This window comes from Mastacembelus armatus, chromosome 13, assembly GCF_900324485.2.
Source record: "Mastacembelus armatus chromosome 13, fMasArm1.2, whole genome shotgun sequence".
Classification (NCBI taxonomy): Eukaryota; Metazoa; Chordata; class Actinopteri; order Synbranchiformes; family Mastacembelidae; genus Mastacembelus; species Mastacembelus armatus.
In genome coordinates this window covers 5,952,469-5,966,967 of record NC_046645.1, presented here as the reverse complement: position 1 = coordinate 5,966,967, position 14,499 = coordinate 5,952,469, and the positions used below count along the sequence as shown (strand labels likewise).

General features: G+C 44.1%; 1 protein-coding gene across 1 annotated transcript; it reads right to left on the bottom strand.

Moving 5' to 3' along the window:
- Positions 1-11,421: 11,421 nt before the first annotated feature.
- Positions 11,422-14,147, bottom strand: fzd9b (frizzled class receptor 9b). Its single transcript, XM_026299216.1, has one exon. The coding sequence runs from the start codon at positions 13,708-13,710 to the stop codon at positions 11,953-11,955; it is 1,758 nt and encodes a 585-aa protein (XP_026155001.1). The 5' UTR covers positions 13,711-14,147; the 3' UTR covers positions 11,422-11,952.
- Between the last annotated feature and the right edge of the window lie 352 nt (positions 14,148-14,499).

The window sequence follows — 14,499 nt, the reverse complement described above, 5'->3', positions numbered from 1 at the left end:
AGATTAAAGTGTGTAATGGGCCAATAACCACCCCTGCACCGCTCCACCATACACCAGCGATTCACTAAAAAAAGTGGGGGACTGCAGCTGTTCAGGCTGATTTAAGTTCAAATAGTTGTGTATTCTGGAGGTGTGTATATACATGTATTGTGTATGTGTGCATCTAAATATAAGGGAAAGAAAAAAAAAACTATAAAAAGACAACACATTATGAAAAGAAATATTTAAATGCAGCCATGGATGTGAATGTGTGCATGAATACAAACCTGTGTGCTCTTTATGTATGTGTGTATGTGCCAAGGTGTGCATGTGTCTTAATAGGAAGCAGTCACAGGGCTCCATAAAGGAGCCTTTGAATGGCTTGGCTCTGGTAAATTCATAGCAGATGTTAGGGAAAGAATATCCACCCAGGCTGAGTGGCCCTTCACTGTGAAGGCGACAGGAGTCCAATCCAGGGGAGGCAGACGGACGGCAGACAGGAGCCAGGAGAGACACGCACACACATACACACACATGCTGGGTGAACTCCAATCAGCCAGAAGGGAACTCTGCACGGCACTAAGCAGGAGACAGGAGTTTTTCTTTGAGCCACTCTGGCTTTTAAATGGAAAATAATTTTCCATTTTATTCCTGAAAGAAAACGTTGAGTTCCCTCTGTTGCTCTCTGGGCAAGTTTTCCATTCAAGTGTATAAGTTCAGGCCAGGTGCATACTTTAGGGATGGCCCCCACACACTTGATCATGCCTTCTAGTTCCCTTTGGACCCAGGGAGTCTGGAGCACTCCAGGGCCAGGCTTCATGCCACCTTTCCTGGCTCGGAATGACGCCAAAGGAGGGGTAGTGAGAGACTGGCGCCTCAGCACCAATTAGCATCCTCTCACAGTGAGAGAAAGGCCAGGTAACATATGATATGCCACCGTCTTTCTAGCACAGAGCCTGACAGACAGCAAGGTGGAGTGAGGCTCATTAACTTATCCAAGCGCTAGACATCTGTCAGCGATACGACCCGAGACAAGTGCTTTTCAAATGGAGAACCAATAGTGTGTCAGAGAAACAAAACAAGCCTCAAGATTATCCCACTATATATGATTATTTGATGTTGTTACATATGTAAGGAGGAATAAAATATATGTATCTAAAACTGTAAGGACCCTAAAAGTGCCACACAAATAAAAGAGAGGGGCTGCTCATAAAATAAATCTTAAACTTTAATTTGGCCTTACATTCAAGTAACCCTTTAAATATAAAACCATAAGTTACCAATAACGTGTATTATGCTAATTAGGAATCAAACTCTCCAAACTCAGCAAGAAAATGACAAAGCTGCTAAACTACTGCTTTTAAGCACTATATCCCCAGCCAGTGAGTATGACAGCTAATTATTACAATATTTAGAGACTATCTAATTAGGTTTTTCATCTGAACTACATGTAGAAACCTACAGTTGCAGTTATTTTAAAATAAACTTGACAAATGTGTAGAAGTTTCCTGTTCTGTGTCAGGAAAACCAGCCCAGGCTTTAATTAAAACTAGTCTGGAACATTTATCATGTGGGGGCAGCGAAGCTTATTCACACACTTTCTGCCTCTTAGAGGCAATTACAACTGATAGATTTAAGGTTCAACTTTATTACCTGTGTTGCTATAAACAAGGTGTATGTACAATGAGCTTTTTTTAGTTTAAGGTGATGAGGGAATCCATGTGCCAGCTCATAAAATAAAGCCCCACCACTTTGTATCCGGAGGCAATTGGTAAACACAACATGAGCTCATTCCCTCTCATAAAGCTCTGCTCTGGCTGTGACAACAATAGCGAAACTGCAGCACTGTCAGGATTTACTTTAATAAAAACATCTTTATGTTTCTGGAGAGGACCACTTAAGACACTTCTCAAAAAACATGAAAACCAAACCAAGATAAGGATGATAGGAACTTCCTTCCAGTTTCCAGGATTCTTTTTGCTCTAAGCCAGTTAACAAAGGTGATCTTGCATGCAAGGGTGCTCTTGGAAAAGGACCCTCTGGAGAGTAAGCAGATTTTTCTGTAAGCAATACACCCTCCTCGGTGTGTGGGGGCAACAGGCACTTTGTCTGTAACTCGGGCTGTTCCATCTGACTGCAACTGAAAACAAGCATTAAGAAGGGAAATTTCACACCCTGAGCACCTCCTGAGCAGACAAATTACTCTGTATCTTCTGCCTTATTGCTTTTTCTACATGTCTCTGCATTTGTTTGTCTGTTTTCGTCTTTTATTCTGCCATCTGTCACTCTCTTCTTCTGTAGTTATGCTTTTCTCTCGTCATTCTCTGCTCAGGGGATAGACAAAGCTGCGATGGTGGTGGGGGGGGGGGGGTGGTTGGCTGGCAGGCATCACTTTCACTTTTAATTAAAACTTCACACTCAAATAAATGTAGCTGAGTATCACACCCACTCATATCGCCCTATGAAAAGAGCCCGCCGGGGCCAGATGTTTGCTTTAGTGAGGATAAATATCTAAGTGGCAGCTTTCTCTGTAAGGGAATCTGCTCCCTCTGTCGTTTTGTCGGATTAGCTGGGGTAAGGAAAACACGGGGATCGTGTTCTGTGCGTTTCCCACTCTCTGGCCGTTCAGTATAAACACCATGAGTTCTTGGCCTCCCTAACATCCGCCTCCTCAGCTCCTCCGCTACCCTCCTCAGCTTGTGGGGTTTGTTTTAGTAGCATAGCCTCAGAAGAGTGTTTGGTTGTGTTGTGTGTCACACTGGGTGAGTGTTTGATTATGTTGAGTGTTACATGGAGCGGGTGTGCATGAGCAGAAAGGCGGGAGACACTAATCCCTCTCTGCTTTGTCCTCTGCTGCACGCTTTAGTCTTTGCAGGACACTTCTCACTGGAACTGCAGCGGAATTCATGTAGCTGCCGCTCTGAGAGAGGGGCCTATTGGCTGTGAGGGTCTCATGGTTGTACACACACAAAAATGAATGGGGAACGCTACAGACATGAATAAATGGAAAGAAAGGATGAATCAAGGACACTTGAGTGTGCCCTAATCGTTTTCAGTCTTATTCCTGGCTTGGTCTGTATGTAGCATCCATGCTCACACGCTGTAACAAACTACCTCTTAAAGGATAATGCTGGTGATATTCTCTTTTCCTACTCATCAAAAGCCCAAACCCAACAAACATGTGTTGTTTGTGCATGCAAATCCTGATATCTTATCCTTCCATCATGCAGTTCCACTATTGCACAAAAACAACCAATGAGTCACACTGACCATGATCGTGTTCCTTCATTATGATGAATGTGGGAATTGTAGTTTGAGTCATTTCCACATGCACACAGAGTTGGTGCTGTAAATACTCACTAGAACACCAAAATGTGTGTTAATCTGCAGCTGATAATAGTCCCCAGCAACGACACAATTTACTCCTTTTTGGGTAATGTTAACAGAAAACTACAGTGCCCACATTATTTAACTTTTCATAAAATCACCAACATTATTCTTTTATTCAGTCTTAAACTAACAAGTCAAGAGGATGATAAAAGACAAAGGGGCATTTTTGTTGGAAATTAATGGTGCACACTTTTCTGATGAGTAAGCCCTGTTTTTCCCTGTTTGGCTGTGCTGTGGAAACCAGGCTGTAGCAGAGAGCACCTGGCCCAGTTGGGTTCTGGTTTGGGGCTACACACTGGCCACACTAATAGGCACTTTAGCCCCCCCCCCCACCCCCCACCGACAAACACGCACATCCGCCTAGTACCATGTTCCACTTAATGAGGCTCTATCCTGGGCTGTAAACAAGCCCAGATGCAACCCCAAAACACACACAGGAAATGTCTCATGACCATAACAACACAAGGATCCTGCCAGCTCATGCATGATGGGGTGTGAACAGGAAGGCTGATCCTTGCAGGTTTTCTCCCTCTTTGCTCTACAAGCAGTTATTATCCTGAGGGAAAGGGATGCATGTGGTACTGCTGCTCTAGCTCTTGCTCTGCATGCCAAATCCTCACAAGCCGCCAAGATCATCACAGACTGCTGCCTTATTCCTTTTCCACAGCCTACAGTTACAGTATGTACACAAACCACAGTTTATTCAGCACTGTGTTGGACCTGGCATGTCAGCTTTCACGCGCCACAATAGGAACAATGTCTGCTTCTGCACAGAGAAGATCTCTCATGCAACAAGATTTTTATTTTACTTGAGGGGGGCTGAGCATGACAAAAGGTTCAGTGTTAGGGCGAGTGTGGCCCCAGCTGGTTCGCTTTATTACACTGACTGGCTAATGTACAGCGATCAGCCAGTCAACAGTCCTGCCCTCAAAGAGGACTTAATTGATGATTGGATTTTTGTTTTTTTGTCCAAGTCTATTTGAAGTGCCCCAAAATGTCCTGTTGAATTTTCTGTCTCATTTTGTTCGCAAAACCCTGGACAGCCTCAGCAGCTGCTTACATAATGTGCAAACAGGACAAATTTAAGGTAATTAACATGTTAATCTGAAGACACCAAGAACAGAAACCAGGACTAGAGAACACACGCACACACACACACACACACACACACACACACACACACACACGCACAGCTTACCCTTAATTAACCAATTATATCCCTCCATACAAACTTTTGAGCTCATTCACAAAGGACTTTTATACCTTTAGACTGTGGTTGAGTAAAATCACTGCTTTGTTTGTGACGTCGCTCTAACAGACTCAATTATTTGTCTACCATATGTAAACACAAATGTTTCGTGTAATGGAATAGGTCGACGTTTCAGGATATAAACGTAATTGCTTTCTTTCTCAGCTAGATAAGAAAATATGAAGACCCAGCCAAAAGCTGGTATCTTAGCTTCACACAAAGACCGATGGCCTAGTACTGTCTAAAGGTGACAAAATCTGCCAAGCAGCAGCTCTAAGACTCACCAAGTAACATAATACATATATTTCAATGGTACATGAGGTTTCCAAGGGTTAGAAAAAAGATGGGTATCACATTGATATCTGTTTCCTAAAGTGGAAGCTTAGCTCATCACAGCATGGCACTATCAGCAGCTCTAAGGCAACTTTTGTTTTTACACTTCAGCTTTTGGATTAAACAAACCAAATATGTGTGTGAATTAGAGAGATGCTAGACAGATTTTGTCATCTTTAGACAGAGCCAGGCTGGTTGCTTCCTTTTTCATGTTTGTTGCACCAATACAAGTGTGGTATCAATCGTTTAATCTAACTCTTAGCATGAAAGTGAATAATTGCATTTCACAAAATGTCCCAAAACAAGACTAATAATATCTTTCCTTTACATGCATGTATCGGTTGTCTCTGTATTTGCGAATGCTGAATGATTAAAAGCTGTTAAAAGCTGTGATTATAGACAACATCAGAGTCAGCAGCGTTAACATGGCCAAGCACACATCATCTGGAAACGTCTTAAGAGTCAATATCAAGACAGTCAAAAATAAAACCCAACCGCAAAAGAAGAAAAGAGGCAGACAAGAATAAACTTCAAAACTTCAAATCAAAGAGTGTGAAATGCAACGGAGAATAGCAGATCCTTACCGAGCCCCGGGCCGGGGTGGGAGGGAGGGGATCAGTGCGTTGGGTGGGGGGCTCTCAGAACACAGAGCCAAGGGGTGAGCCTTTGATGGGGGAGCGTGACATGAGCACATTTAGGACGGGGGTGCAGTGGCAGTGTGACAGCACACACATTTGCCAGACGGCCTGAATCTGAGTGGTTCTGATCCATTTCCGTACCTGCTGACAGATAATTTGGTGCCAAAATTATGACTCACATCAACTGTCCTGCTTTCACTGAACCACTGGACCAAGACGTTAGACTCAAGAGTTAAAAGTTGCTACGTTTTTGTACCCTCACACTAAAACAATGATTCCTCACACAGATTTGGATGTTGAATCTTCTCTGCTGTTGTGATTGGTTGATCATCCTTAAGTTATTCCATCAGTGGCACAAAAAAAAGCACAGGGGTTTAAGATGTTCAGGAGGGCCAGAGCAGGTTTCAGGGTTGCACTTAGACTCCCACATCCTGTCCTTTTCCACTCCCTCCCTTTAGAGAGTTTTTGAAAGCAGTCCTTGCTTGGGTTTGTCTTCTTTGTTGATGCTGTTTTCACATTTTTTTCATCCTTTGTAACTCCTGCTCCCTCTCTTTTTCTCTGGGGAGAGACTCTTTGGTACAAGAGATTAGAGCGGGTGCTGCCTAGCAACTGAATAAAAATGGCAGTTACAAAAGGGGCGCTCTCACTCTCCAACGTCTGACCTACATAATCCCAAGCCTCTGATCATGCAACATAACAACATGATGAAAGGCCTGCTGTGATTTAACCCTCAAACAAATACTTGCCATCACTGACCCCCGAGCTCAAAGACCAATCTCGCCTGCCGCAGAACACCAAAGGGTGACTTCTGAAATCTTGACAATGCCCAATTAGAAAGGAAGAAGAGGCCGTGAACACTTTTGGAAATGAGATGAATGTATTTGAGGAGATGGCAGCAGAGTGGCAAAGGAGATTAACAGTGATCACAGCAATGCTGTTGTCTTCAGAGAGCGCGAGTGAGCGGTGGAACCTCCCTCTGTTCACTGATTCATCTCTGCTTCAGCCACAGGCAGAGCACGGGAATAAGTACAGAGGGATGAAAAAGCTTTACTTCTCTGTCTTCTGCTTATTGATCAAAGGACATGAAAAAATGCTGAAAAAAAGATACTGCAAAAAGCTGAAAGCTTTTTCTTGAAACTTTTTCCTCCTGTATCTGCAGCCTTTAGTTCTTCTAGTTACCACTTTGTGCAGTGTCACACAAACCTCTGACCTGTCTGCACCGTTGACATTACGTTACTAAACTTTGTGCGAGTAACTTACAAAAACTGCATTCAGTCTTTGTAGGAACGAGATCTAGATGTTACCCAAGATTGCACATCCCTTCAAAATAACACTGAAACGTCAGGTTACTGGTGTCAAGACACAGTGCTGAAAAGAGACAGTCACCCTACTGTTCTGACAGCACATAGAGCCTTTGGTGGCTTTCGGAGAAACACACTATTTGTTATGATTTTGACAAAAACAAGTTTTTTTAAAAAAAAAATTGTCAGCTTGAACTCTGCTCAGGGGCAGAAAAAAAAAGTCTGTTGAATAGAAGCTCTCTTTGCAATATGTTTTTCTAATTTGTATGTGGACACAAACCATAGAGTTCTTGTTGAGTAGATGAAACAAAATGTCATTCAATCTGCCACTTTGACTGAGTTCACAGATACAGGACAGATACTGTTTATAAGCTCTGGTGCCTTTTAATTTGAAATTTAAATACCTTTGCATTCAAAATTGTGTTTGCGCTTTAGTAACTTTATTCAAATGTTTGACCTTCATTGTGCAGAACGTGCAGAGTTTGATACAAGAGGACTGTTTTCACATTCACCTGCTGAAATGGGAAAATTTTTATGTTTTTGATGTGTATGTATGTACATGTTTGTAAGATATTTAAATAAATATTCAAAAGAAGGAGTACTTACACATTAAACATCTTTTAACAAAAAAACCTTTCAGTAGGAAAAATCAGACACAATTTATTAATCTAAGTACAATATTTTTGTGTCTTTGTCTTGTATGTCCTTAAACATGTCAGAATAGGATCTTTAAGTTTTTGTTAGCTGAAGTTTAAGTGGATTTGAGTCAAGTGGAGTCTTTTTTGTTTAAATTCTAAGGCCCTTCATTCAACTTCATGCCTGTAATCTGTTTTAGATGAAGATGAAAACATTACGTCTAAAACTGAGACTGAAGATTTATGTCCTTCAGCTCCCATTATATAAATTTACAAATGAAACTACCATTCATTCACTGCCAAAAAAAAAAATATCTAATGCAGTGACCAAGTGATGGGACCTAATGTCTTTTTATGTTTAAGCAAAAGGTCAATATCTGTAAAATATATTTGACAGCCATGTTAAACAGCCAGTATACTTGAAATGAAATTTAAAATTGTACCAGGAACTATTTCAAGATGATAAATGAGTCCTGACAGATAGCTCTTAGACAAATGGAGAGGGAATAATAAGAGTTTTGGTTTAACTAATTATATATAAATTCCTGATAAGTGTGTTGTCATTATTACATAACATTTTATTTTGAATAGAATAGAAAACCTTGGAGTATTTCCTTTGTGGTGCTTCTGAAATTCCAAGACAGTGAACAATTCTCTGTGCTCAAACACAGACTTTTAATCTCAGCTTGTGTGCTGACGTGATAAATGCTGCAGAAAACTTTCAGCTGCTCTGTCTCTTCAGCTACTTCAGACACTTGACACTGTATCCTCATTTGAACACAAAGTCATTGCAAAACCAAATTCTCAGACTCAGCCTGTGGGATGGATTTTTTTCAGCTCTGGAGTGGATTCCTCTCAGAGGTCACCATATAAATGTTTATGTCTGTATAATGATATGAGTCAGCGTGCGTCTGTGTGATTTTATGTGTTTGTGTCTTGCACTAACAGGCAAGACAGCAGCAGCGTACTGGGTGTCTGATTGTTGTCCGGCTGCGATGAGTGGTGAGCTGTGTGAACTCTGGTGCTCTCTGACTGCTGCATTTTCATGGAAAGCATCTCTTTGGGGGCCTGCAGGTTTTCAATACACTCATTTACACATCAAAACAGTGCAGGAAAGGGATAGTGCTCAAGGGGGGCGAGGGACTGCAGAAGGAGGGAGGGCAGGGCAATGAAGGATGCTTTATTTTCTCTTTTTTTCCCCTCAGGGGTGGGCAGGGGTTTAAGTTTATGAGGGAGGCACACTGATGCCATAATGAACGCCTTTAATCAGACCCATGACCAGATGGAGGGATTTCTCCTCAGCAGACAAAAACATGGTGTCAGCAGCTAAAGTGGAATAACCGCTGAGGTGTTTTCACACAAACAAATTGTACAAATCCTGGATAAACACAATTGTACTGTCTTACTTTAGAATCAATAAATACACTGTTAGGCTCACAGGCAACTCAATTAAATATTCCTGAGAAACCTGTAAGGAAAAGTGTTGCCTTTTCTGGGAGTAGTCTCACTTTTGGCCCAGACAAACTTGCTGCTCAGTGCGACTGACTGACACTATTTAACCTCCTGAGCCAGAAGAGAAGAAAAACAGAGTGGAGACGCGGCCAAACTAAATCTTTCGAGCGAGACTGAGCTTACTTACTCCTGAAATTGGACATTACTGGAAGATGGGGTGGGGGCTTCTTCAGAACAATCTTGGTGTTGATTGGCTGGCACTGCTCCAGTACTGCAGACCTCAGGTGTGTGTGTGTGTGTGTGTGTGTGTGTGTGTGAAGGGAAGGTGTTCCTGGCAGCCACATCTCTGGCGCCAAAGGAACCACAGCTCAAACAAACTGTTTTTTGGAATGAACCTTTCTTTCTTGCCTCTATCTGAAGTACTGTGCTGTGTGATTCCTCCGCTCTGCAAAAAGAGCTAAAAATAGCTGTCAGTGACCTGGAAATGGAGCGACAGAATTCATTTTTGTGGGAAAAGAAACGGAGCAAACACATCCTGTTGCTGCTGTAATAAGTCATTTCTGTTGACCTTTGTAATTTTTTTAAAACATGACTTAGTCGGGGGGGTGGGGGGGTTACAAATAAATGGAAAATTTTAAAAAGAAATGCAGAAGGAGCAAGAAAATGAAAAAAGAAATGCTGAAAAGGGGACGTTCTTCTCAACAAAGCTTTGCTGTAAAAGACAAACTTGCCCTCAGTATTACCCCTGTGTCCTCAACCGTCTGCTCCTACCTCCTTCCTATCTAATCAGTGCAGCTCAGCGCAGGTGGGACAAGCTGGTTTGTGTCTCACACAGCAAGTGTTTGGCCTCTCTGGATCATGTCACTGGAGTGTAAACCGGGGAGAAAGCACGCGCCCCCGTTCAGGCGCCCATGAACTGGAACATGCGGCTGAAACACCACCAGCCGAGTCTGTGCTGCGAGCGTGCTCCAACCAAAACAGGCCTTTTTAATAGTTAAATGTGATCCACACGGTGTCAGAGTCCAGGACTCGCCTGCCAAGCCATGGACAACGTCTACAATGGCTGAGTAATGAAAACAAAAAAAGAGGAGGATGTTGGTAGTTCACCCACATCTTGCTCTGCAGAAGGAAGGAATAAGTAATTTAAGTTAACTCAGGCATTGCACCGATCCACAGAACGTTGCATCCAGTGGAAATGTGGTTAATTTACTACAGAAACATGATGCATCTTTGATTTAAGCTGGTGTGTGTTTAGTAAATGGATACTAACGTGCACGGAACAAGCTGAAGTACATGGACCTTATTTTAACTGCTGGAATGCAAACAGTGGAAAAATGAAAACAAAACAACTTTTAACCTCTGGAGATGTCAGTGAGCACACGCCTGGTTCACACTGCGGAGGTTCCAGTAATGTAATGAAAACAGCTCCTGGTCATCACAGTTTTTCCATGCTATCAGTCCCATGTGCTGCTGCTGGTGACACAGCACACAATTACACACAGACATAATAAACAATCAGCTCCTACGCTGTCAAACACTGTAATTTCCACAGTTTTGCAGTCAAATGGCATGCTGTGTGTGGCTGCAATTTACTCTGGCACTTAAATTGTTAAAGTCCTGTAAAGTAAAAGCTCTTTATTTTCACTTTTTATGCACCGTCTGAGAACACTGTGGCTCTTGTGCTTAATAAAATGGACTTTATTACAGAAATGCTAGTTGCAAGACCCAACATACAGCATTTATTTGAGGACAATAATGCTGTGCATACTACATCTGTAAACCAGTCAGATGATTTTTACCCCATGGTATTTTCCGAAGGTATTAAAAGGTGCATTGTTAATTTAGCCAAACAAAATAATTTGCAGTATATCAAATTCAAAATTTAAATACAGACGTTTGGATCTTTTGTGTACTGGAGTTTCCTTAATTCAAACCCAAATACAGCTTCCAGGAGCCACAAACCACATAGAAATTTATGTATTAAGTTAATAATCCATCTACTCAATGAACAACCACAATTTTGACAGCCTGTGCTAAACTTTAAATCTGCCAGTGAAACCATGCAATAAGGTTGAAATCCACTACAGATTTGCCCTCTCAGATCAAAGCGCTGAGTATTTGCTCAGGGATCAAATGAAGCAGCGAGAGGGCAACAACAGTGATTCTGTGGAAGGATTAAAAGGCCATTAATTAATTATATTCCTCCACAAACTGCTCTGCATTTTTAAGACCATGATGCAAACATTAACACTTGCCATGGTTTGTCACTATTCATCAGCGATTCTCTTTGAGGATTACTGCTGGGGACGCCTCTAGGATGTAGGATGCACAACCCATGAAGAGTGACAGGCAAATCAGGGACAAGAAGACTGAGATGAGGAATTTTTTGGGACTATTAAATCTCCAACTGTTAAAGACGACAATAACACCAGGCAGACAGGACGTTGAACAGGAATTTCACAAGTTTATTAACCTCCAAAAGGCCAGAACCAGAGTTCTTATAAAAGGCACTTACTTTCCCTTGGCCTTTAATAAATGCATCTAAACAACAAATCTGGTAAGAGCCAAGGTGAACTTTAAATTAAATATATTTACAATAAATAAAACATTTATACAGATTTATACAGTTAATCATGCCACTTTCAGGAGGAGAACAGATTAATATTTCCCAAGATGCCTCCAATAACAGTCTTTTTTTGCTTTGCAACACTGGGCATGTCTACTGCACAGAACAATATGAAGAGAAAGATATGGGTAACAATACTGAACATTTCCCTTTATGCGCTGAATACTGTTTACTGATAGCTTTTCATAGTGATGCCTGTACCTGTGTCCCTTGGCAGCAGCAGATTCAATTCAACCAATCATCTTCTTATAAAGTTTTTAGCAGCTCCTTACACAGGGCAAAGGTGTGTGTGTGTGTGTGATTGCATTTAGCAGTGTGAGTGCATGTGTGTGTTGATGCATTCTCCCGTTCAGACATGTGTGGGGTTGTCTGAGTGCAGGTCAGTCTTGGCCATGTGCAGAACCACAGCAGGAGATTTGTAGTGGCAGTGTGTGCTGCCGCAGCTGACGCCGCTGCAGGGTTTCCTACTACTAGTCCTGTCCGCCAGCTTCCTGCTGCACAGGCCCTGCCAGGTCTGCAGGGTCTTAGAGCTCCACACCCACACCCCGCTGGTGATGCCCACCACTAGCGACATGAAGATCTTCAGCATGAACACGGCCACGGTGGGCACGGACGTCTGCAGCGAGCAGTCGCTGCTGTGGCCACTGAAGGAGCCGCACTTCATCTGCAGGCCCCTCAGCTTCCAGTAGTCCATGTTGAGTCTCTCGTAGAAATAGCAGACTATGACGCAGGTGGCCGGCACCGTGTAGAGGATGGAGTAGATGCCAATTTTCACCATGAGCTTCTCCAGCTTCTCAGTGTTGGTGCCCTCCGTCTTCATCACTTTCCGGATGTGGAAGAGAGCCACGAAGCCTGTGAGGATGAAAGAGGTGCCGATGATCAGGTAGCAAGACAGGGGGATGAGGACAAAGCCGGTGAGCGCCCCAGAGTCCATGCTGCCTACATAGCACAGCCCCGTCAGCTCGTCTCCAGCCACCTTCCTCATTGTGAGGATGATGATGGTCTTCAGAGCAGGGATGCCCCAAGCTGCCATGTGGAAGTAGTTGCTGTGGGCTTCAATGGCCTCATGGCCCCACTTCTTCCCTGCAGCCAGGAACCAGGTGAGGGTGAGGATGACCCACCAGATAGAAGAGGCCATGCCAAAGTAGTAGAGGATGAGGAAGACGATGGTGCAGCCAGTGGACTCCAGTCCTTCCTGGATGATGTAAAGTTCGCCATGCTCACGGTCACAGGCAATGTTCTCTGCCCCGGCCACCGAGCGGATGATGAACGCCAAAGAGTAGACGCTGTAGCACATGGAGAGGAAGATGATGGGCCGCTCAGGGTACTGGAAGCGGTGAGGCTCCAAGAGGAAGGTCAGGACGGTGAAGGCAGTGGAGACAAAGCACAGGATGGACCACACTGTCATCCAAATGAAGGCAAAGTCCTTGTCTTGTCTGGACCAGAAGACGTCTACAGCTGGAGAGCAGCGCGGTGCACACGACTGGCTCTTCTCCACAAACTGGAACTTGTCTGGATTCTCACAGGAGCCCATGCTGCCTGGCGATCGGCCGCCGCTGGTGCCCGGCTGCCTGGGGCGAGGGGGCACCGGAAGCATGCCTTCCCCTTTTTTACCCTCCGTCCTGGTTTCATTCTCGGGGGCCTCCATGCACAGAGCGTTGGGGTCGTTTCTGGTGGGCAGCCTGGAGCAGTCCAGCGAGTCTGGCCAGGTGTAGCTGAACTTCTTCATGATGGGGGCACACCTCTCCCTGGCCTGCTCACACATGGGTCTGCAGGCGGGTATGGAGGTCGACACTTTGTCCGTGCACATGGGGGCGTAGAGGGAGCAGAGGAAGAACCGGAGGTGCACGTCACAGCCGTAAGCCACGAGCGGGGCAAACTCGTTCAGCTTGATGGCAGCCTCGTTCTGGTTGTCGTGGTCCATGAAGTTAGGCATCCGGGTCAGGTTGTAGCCGATGCCCTCGCACATGGGGATCACGATGGGCTCGCACTTGGCCGGTCTGCCTCGCTCCAGGTCGTAGGAGCCGATCTCAAAGCTGGAGCCAGAAATCACCAGCAGGCACCAGAGAAAAATCACCACCTTCAACGGGCAACCATCCATGCTCATTTTTGTAGTCAAACCGAGCTCTGTCTGTTAGAAATGATCATGGAAAAAGTAAAAAAGCAAACACGGGGTCGGTTAAAGACAGACACAGCTCCCCATGGCGAAGGTCGGTCCAAAACCCGCTGCGCACACAAAGTAGCTGCTTAATTATTTAGCGCTGCATTAAAAAGGAGTAATCCCACAGACAGCTGCGATAAAGGTCCGTTAACTACAACGTGACAGTCGGAAACTTCGACACACAACCGAGGAAAACCTTAAAACGAGACGCCCGGGAGCTGAGAGGAAATCCTCACACCGAGATGCGTAAAAACGCGGATGAAAAGCGGGTATGAAAGCGGCTGTCGGTGCCGTTTGTAGCGGGTCTGCCCGTGTCTCGGCTCCGGCTCTTCGTCCTCCGCTTTCAGGCTCGACACTGGAAGTTTGAGAGCCGCTCGCTGGGACTTGAGTCAGGGAGAGGAGGGGGAGGGCGCTCCGTGACGCTCACATTTCACCCGGAGCGCCACACAAGGAAAATTATCAGACAGATGCTGGAGGACGGAAACATACTTCCACATTTCTGCTCCGAACAGTCCTCTCAGCCCCCTTACTGCAGCAAAATACTCTGGTACAAAGTCAAGTTTTACGCTCATAATATGGAGTAAAACTACCAAGTATCAGAAGTAGACCACACTGAACAGTACTCTTTATTAGTATTTACTACATAATGCAAGAAAATGTTGCGGCTACTTTTTCTCTGTTTTTAACTTAAGATTCTAGACACAAAAACCCATTTGACTCATAAAATAGTATAAA

Coding starts and splice junctions, on each gene's coding strand:
- fzd9b (XM_026299216.1), bottom strand. CDS start 13,710: ATGAGCATGGATGGTTGCCCGTTGAAGGTGGTGATTTTTCTCTGGTGC.